The 7,547-nt window shown below is 40.0% G+C and overlaps 1 protein-coding gene across 2 annotated transcripts; it reads left to right on the forward strand.

Moving 5' to 3' along the window:
- The first annotated feature begins 462 nt into the window (after positions 1-462).
- On the forward strand, positions 463-6,856 carry slitrk4 (SLIT and NTRK-like family, member 4). 2 transcript variants are annotated; one of them, XM_058797127.1, is made up of 2 exons: positions 463-1,224; positions 1,706-6,856. In XM_058797127.1, the coding sequence occupies exon 2, from the start codon at positions 1,745-1,747 to the stop codon at positions 4,238-4,240; it is 2,496 nt and encodes an 831-aa protein (XP_058653110.1). In that variant the 5' UTR covers positions 463-1,224; positions 1,706-1,744; the 3' UTR covers positions 4,241-6,856. The 2 variants fall into 2 exon arrangements, with proteins under 2 accessions (XP_058653110.1, XP_058653111.1); XM_058797128.1 differs by lacking the exon at positions 463-1,224 and having other exon boundaries at positions 1,577-4,048; positions 4,588-6,856.
- Positions 6,857-7,547: the final 691 nt, after the last annotated feature.

Here is a 7,547-nt window from a genome sequence, read left to right on the forward strand (position 1 = left end):
TAAATGTTGTTCTTCATTATTTTCGAACTGTCAATCGCCCTCCCTTCTCTCGCTCTCTCTATCTTTCTAACACATGCACGCACGCGCGCGCGAGTAATAGACATATTGTAACATATAAGAATAAATAAATAAAATAAAATACACAAAAAATACGCGCTAAATCCTCGCGCGCTGCTGTCAGGAAATCTGTTACGCGCGCACGAACTGGCCGGGATCCAACTAAAGATTACGCGTCACCATTTCCAGCGATCCCTCAACGACAGACACTAGCAGAGCGCGTTATAATGCTCACTAGCAAGTGTTTAAAGGGGTGTCTGAAGTTGAATTGTGTTCCTTAATATTTTCGCCCTGTTAACCCCCCTTCCCCCTCCCCTTCCCCTTGCGCGCTTTCCTCGCTCTCTCCCTCTGCCTTTCTCTCTCCCTCTCCCTCTCTCTCTGCATCTCTGCATTTTCTCTCCTCCCGCTTCACCGTGTGGGAAGCTCAATGCAGCAACAAAACCAACATACTTAGAAGAAGACGAGGTGGAATAGTTGGTTTATAAGACTGGTCTCATTATTCGGACGAGGACTGCACCAACAATACTTATTTTGACGATATGGTGTAGGGTGGCATCTCTTTTTCGAGCGTGTTTTACTCAGCTGAATTATTAATTTCCTCGTCGGTCTGACATCAGAGCACGTAGTTTATTTTCCTCTTATCTCGCAACTTGCATAATCCCAAGAAACGGCAGGGATCAACTGGAGTCGATTTCCGATTTTCGGTAATCGGGTTGAGCCGCGACGCGCGATGGATTGTTGCGATTAATTTATTAAGATCTGTATCAGTTGTTGTTGTTTTTTTCTTTTCTTTCTTTCTTTTTTTTTTTCCCGGAACTGTTGAACGAACTGTCCGTTCAAATTGCGTCTAAACTGATGCTCTGTTCTTTCAACGGAAGAATGTTGGACTTGTTTTGCATCCAAACTCACCACTTGCTATTTCACCATTTTCATTTTGGTTTCGAAACGAATTCATTTTTCAGTGCAAATACGCAGCGCCGTGTTTGAGATGTCTCAAAAGAGCTCAGTAACCTTGGGATTTTATGACACAATATATGTTTTGTACAAGTGGAGCCTGACGAGAGAGGCTGAGACTGAAATCTGAACCTGACTGAATGGGAATAGTCCCTCTCTTGGCGCTCCCAATGTCCGGTGTTATCTGAAAAGAAGAAGATATTAACATTGCCGGTGAGTGTTGAATTCTTATGTTTTTATATATTCAGTTATTTGTCGGCAAAGCTTGATAATCCAAAAGGAATGATCTATTTGTACTGTATTTTAAATTACATTTTTGTGAAGGTGATAATACTGTCTTCTGTATGCGATGGAAAGAGACTTTTCTCCCCCTCTTCGATTCACTGAAACACAAGAAATACGCTGATGCATACATTCATTGCGGTGTTAGTCACACTACGTCAGTGTATTCAAATTATATCTTTTTTTTTTTTTTTTTCAATTGCGGTGTTTGTAAATACAGATGGATTCATTTTCAGTGTAGGCTCAGATATTATGATTGGATCCAAGAGGCACATAACAGGTTTTTCCAAGTTCTTTGTGTGCGCAGAGGGCTTTTTAAACACCCCTGCTGTAAGATCTTGGCATTAGCTGTGTGACTCAATGGGAAACAGGCATGTGTTTTGATTGTTTGTTTGTTTTTCCCCCCTCTAAGGTTACTAAATGGTTTACTGGGGGATTTGTAAAAGGCAAAATGCTGCTGCTTGTTCTGTTGGCCTTTTCCATATCGGGTTCATTTTGTGACTCGGATTCGGACCTCAGAGCCGAGACCTGCAGCGCTTGCTCCTGCATGTCCATCGAGAACGTCCTCTATGTGAACTGTGAGAAAATAACTGTGTACAGACCTACACAGCTGCAGCCGCCAGTATCCAGCCTCTACCATTTGAATTTCCAGAACAACCTTTTGTATATCCTTTACCCCAACTCTTTTGTGAATTTCACACACGCAGTCTCACTCCAGCTGGGGAACAACAAACTCCAGAACATTGAGGGAGGGGCCTTTGTGGGGCTTAGTGCATTGAAACAGTTGCACTTAAATAACAATGAGTTAAAAGAGCTCCGCGCCGACACTTTCCGAGGGATCGAGAACTTGGAATACCTCCAGGCTGACTACAATTTAATCAAGTTCATTGAGAAAGGAGCCTTCAACAAATTACACAAACTGAAGGTTCTCATTTTAAATGACAATCTGATTCAAAGCCTACCTGAGAACATTTTCCGATTCGCCTCCCTTACTCACTTGGACATAAGAGGGAATAGGATACAGAAGCTTCCCTATCTTGGAGTGCTGGAGCACATCGGGCGGATAGTGGAATTGCAGTTGGATGACAACCCGTGGAATTGCACTTGTGATTTGTTACCTTTGAAAGCCTGGTTGGAGAATATGCCCTATAACATTTTCATCGGAGAGGCTATTTGCGAGACCCCTAGTGACCTGTACGGCCGACTCTTAAAGGAGACTAATAAGCAGGAGCTGTGCCCCATGGGGACAGGCAGTGACTTTGATGTACGGATGCCCCCCTCCCAGCCCGAGGGTGGGCTAACCATGTCCAACGTGGCACCTTCAACCATAGCACCTTTAGTGACCAAAGCACCCAAAACAACCAATCCCTCCAAAATATATGGCAATGGGATTGTCGCTGGCATCCCAGCTGGTAAAAATGGCCAAATTGTGTCCTATCAAACTCGAATCCCTCCCCTCTCCTGCCCCCAGCCCTGCACATGCAAAGCTCACCCTTCTGACTTTGGCATTAGTGTTAGCTGTCAAGAAAGAAACATTCAGAGTCTAGCAGATCTTGTACCTAAACCGCCAAATGCCAAGAAATTGCACCTTAGTGGTAATTACATTCGAGATATCAGTCCCACTGACTTCCAAGGGTTTGAGGGTTTAGATTTATTACATTTGGGCAGCAATCAAATATCCACCGTCCAGAAAGGTGTGTTCGCAAATCTTACCAACCTCCGTAGGCTGTACCTAAATGGAAATCAGCTGGAGCAGCTGCACCCTGAAATGTTTCTTGGGCTAAGTAACCTCCAGTATCTCTATTTGGAGTACAATGCCATAAAGGAGGTGTTAGCAGGGACGTTTGACTCCATGCCAAATTTGCAGCTCTTGTATCTGAATAACAATGTGCTCAGAAGCCTGCCTGCGTACATCTTTGCAGGTGTTTCTCTTGCCAGACTGAATCTAAAGAACAACCACTTCATGACTTTGCCTGTGAGTGGCGTCCTAGACCAGCTCAAATCTCTCACTCAGATAGACCTGGATGGCAACCCTTGGGAATGCTCCTGCGATTTAGTGGCTTTGAAACTCTGGCTCGAGAAGCTGAATGAAGGGGTCGCTGCCAAAGGGGTCAAGTGTGTGTCTCCAGTGCAATTCTCCAACATTGAGCTGAGGGAGCTGAAAAATGAGATAATGTGCCCAAAGCTCATAGCCAGGCCTCCTTTCATCTTGACCAGCGCCACCCCTGTCCTCACATCGCTGTCACCTGCCGGAGTTGGCAAGGCACCCCCCAGCGGTCCTGTGCCCTTGTCTATTATGATATTGAGCATACTGGTAGTTCTGATCCTCACTGTCTTTGTGGCCTTCTGCCTGCTGGTCTTTGTGTTGAGACGGAACAAAAAGCCAGCGGGAAGACAGGAGGGACTCGGCAACCAGGAGTGCGGCTCCATGCCTCTCCAGATCCGGAGGCACAATCACAAATCTAACAAGAAGGACGACCTGGGAGGAGAGACCTTCATCCCGCAGACCATCGAGCACATGAGCAAAGCTCACACGTGTGGAATTAGAGACTCAGAGTCAGGCTTCAAATTCGTAGACTCGGAGAGACAGAAAATGATGTTGCGCAACAGCGCCGACAAAGACAAGGACTCTCTACCCCTGGACCCCAGGAAGAGATTAAGCACCATTGACGAGCTGGACGAGTTCATACCGGGACGAGACAGCATATTCCTCCACAACTACTTGGACAGCAAAAAGGATTTCAACAGTATAGGGGTGAGTGGCTTTGAGATCCGTTACCCCGAGAAACCACATGACAAAAAAATGAAAAAATCATTGATAGGGGGCAACCACAGTAAGATAGTGATTGAGCAGCGTAAAAGTGATTATTATGAACTAAAGGCAAAAATGGGGACCCCAGACTACCTTCAAGTACTAGAGGAACAGACAGCCCTCAGTAAATTCTAGAACATCATCTTCACCTGCCCCGTAATGACAAAAGTGCCTTAAGACAAATCTTAATGACCAATGGAATTCCGGACACGTTTCATTACACAAAAAGTAACTCCCTTAGAATCGGTGGCTGTGTTAAAAATTACATACCATTTTTTATGTTTGTGATGCCATTAAAAGTTAAGAATCACATCAGTCAATATCCTTAAAAAAAAAAAAAAAAAAAAAACTGTCGTAGTTTGCTGCTATTGATATGAATTCCATCAAATTCAACTGAACTTTGTTTTGACCAAATGATTGGGTCATGAAACAGTGTTGAGTGTACTTCATATTGACCCTTCTTCATTGTGTTTGGTTGGAAGTATTTTTAGGCATCTTGGGATGACAAAATCAAATGGAGTGGAAGAAATGGAAGTTGGCACATGCTTGAAAGTGGTGGAATACCCCAGACTCCCCTCTCTTGGATTATATTTTGCCACTTTTGGGGACTTGAAACTCTTGGATTTGATTATATCTGAAGGTACTGGCAGCCAACATCCGTACATTTTGGATTATTCCAATTACCTGTAAAGAGCCATTTGATATTGTTCTACTGAAATGTGATTCTTCTTGAAGTGTTTGGTTATGGCACATGACAGGACATTCATGAACTCAAGAGAAACTAAACAGCTGCTTGCCATGTAAGCGTATCTGGATTTATTTTGTAAGTCAACATTATTTGTATTTGTGGGGCAGTTGTGTAAATTACAACAGTCGACAATTAAATTCAACAGTCTCATCAAGAAAAAAGAAATAAATAAAAAAAATAGTGGATTCAAGAAAAATACGGAAAATCAAAAAAAGAAAAAAAAAAGAAAACAACATTGATGACCACTGTCACCTGTCAATTCGTAGTTTAACTTCATATTTAATTTATTTTTCTATGCAGAATTATTTAAAGACTATTGGTACTATTTAACAATTTCAAGGGACATTTTGAATGCTCTAAGTGATACAGGCGAGCTCTCTTAGTTCGAGCTCTGAATCTACAATTCTGTTCTGACCTGAGTTACATTCTGAATTCTACTGGTGGCTGATCGACAAAGGCATACATATGATGGTGATGCCATTTTCACTGTCACGTTGCACGAGGTGAGGCCTCCTAGCGTATCACGTCTAACAGTTTGCTTATTCTTATATCCCAGAGCAACTTGTAAAAGGTTTCTTATTAACAATATGCAACCAAATAAGTGTGCATTAATGTCATATGATTCTGGATAGTGCAAACGCATTGTGGGAATGAAATATTAATTGGCTGTAATTTACTAGACTTGTGGAGAGGATTGTGTTCTTTAGACACAACTCTGAGACTTAACTCGCCTTATGAAAAGGCTGCAGATTTGGTCAGAATCATATCACTTTTCATGTGCAATATTATTACGCTCAATCATATTAGCTTGAAATCTTTATTTTGTTTTCTGTTCAAATTAATATTACAGAAAGAGAGAGCTTAATTTTTTTAAAGAAAAGGCTTAATTTCATTCAGTCTTTATTTAAAATATTAAGTTAAATGATTGTTTAAAATAGAATGTACCATGAGAGATAAAAATAAATACAATTTTATATCAGTCATGAGAAATCTGTATATTGGTTATTAATTTCATTGTGCAATCCTGTTGAGGTCAAGGTATTAAAATCCAATCTAATTTGCTCTGTCTTTTCTTTCTTTCTGCTTTTTTTTTTTTTCTGTTTACAGAAGTGTTATCATGTTTTGTTGATCGTTAAATTTGCTTCTTGAATAAAAGGCCCTGAATGCTCTTACAGACAATTTGGTAAATTAAGTGTCTTGAAGATTTTTAATCTGCTAAAGCTGTTAAACACTCACTCGTGCTCTTTGGCATATGGCTAAGGTTTCCAAAGGTCTTACCTTCTCTAGTTTGAAAAAAGAGATTCATCTAAGATGCCGAGGGTCACTTGACTTGAATTGGCAACAGATAAGAGAACTCATAAATTTTAGTTGAATTGCGTGCTGTTGATGTTGTGTGTGTGTGAGAGACAAATGTAAGCAGGAAAAAACAACCTGTTTCCATTTGATGATAGCAGGATTGTGCTTTAGAGAGGCTCTTGACGATCCTTCTCGTATGTACTTCATCTAAAACATGAGGTACTGAGACCGAAACATAATGTGTGATGCACTGCATGTCTAATATAACATCTTGGTATGTTAAGACGATATGTGCAAAGGTGTATGCAGAAATTACTAATTGTGCAAATGTGTGATGGGGAATTTTTCTTCACAATAATGAATTATATTTTAGATCCTGTCTGCATTGACTTGTTAAGGTTTAGTATTTGTGCAGCAATTTAGGGTCTTTTTTATTTTTACGTAAAAGTTGATAAAGTATTTTATCATGATATGTGGCTTGGGATATTTGCTATAGTTACAATATGCTATATATTAATTATATTAGTGGCCTGCAATAACTGATGCCAGCTCACATTTTCTTAACAACCACGTTTATATAACTCAGTTGAAAGAATGTGTCTCTACAGTGAACATTAAAGTATCTAATTCTTGTTCTCATCTAGACTGTTCTTGTTCAGCAGATTTGTCAATGCAAAAAGTATTGTATTTAACCCAAACAATTAAATGTTACAGCTAAAATAATTGGTAGCTATTATTTAAAATATTAATATATATTCATATATAGGGAAACAGTGTCGTTTTTCTGTGTTTTAGTTGTCGCCCAACCACTGATCAAATCTTCTGAATATCAGTCTATGAACAAACCATGTATCTTTAGTGCATACAATTTTTTTCTTACACCAAAATATTAATTTGCAAGTCGCAGTTTGTCAGTTACCATGGAAAATGGGGGAAAATGCATTACAATTGCACCAAATCTTTTCTATTTAAGTATTTTTATTTACTATCCTTTTGTAGATAAAGAAACTAAGATTGGTGAATTGTTTAAATTTGATTGCTAAAGTTGTTTTGTCTTTTTTTTCCCCCACCATCAAGTTGGTTTTGTTTTGTAAGATGTTCTCTTGTTCCGCTGAGGTGTGTGAATTGAGTGTACTGTGCCTTTAAGAAAAATATTATACCTCTGTGGTAGTCTGTGGCATTAAAAAATCAGTTTTAAGTATAAAACTGTGAGTGCACTTTGACGTTTCAAGACGGATGGTTTACAGTAAAGCTCCATTTAGAAAGGCCAAGCTTAAGGCAGTTGCCAAACTTGTTTTTTTTTTTGTTTTCTGTTTTTTTGTTTTTGCTTTTTTTGTGTTGTTTCCATGTAAATGAGACTTCCTAGTGCACTAATTAATGATTGTACTGGGGGGCCTG

The sequence above is a fragment of the Onychostoma macrolepis genome, chromosome 14 (genome assembly GCF_012432095.1).
Source record: "Onychostoma macrolepis isolate SWU-2019 chromosome 14, ASM1243209v1, whole genome shotgun sequence".
In the NCBI taxonomy this organism is placed as follows: domain Eukaryota; kingdom Metazoa; phylum Chordata; class Actinopteri; order Cypriniformes; family Cyprinidae; genus Onychostoma; species Onychostoma macrolepis.

What these genes read in the sequence shown, in the direction of transcription:
- slitrk4 (XM_058797127.1), top strand. Translation starts at nt 1,745, where the DNA reads ATGCTGCTGCTTGTTCTGTTGGCCTTTTCCATATCGGGTTCATTTTGT.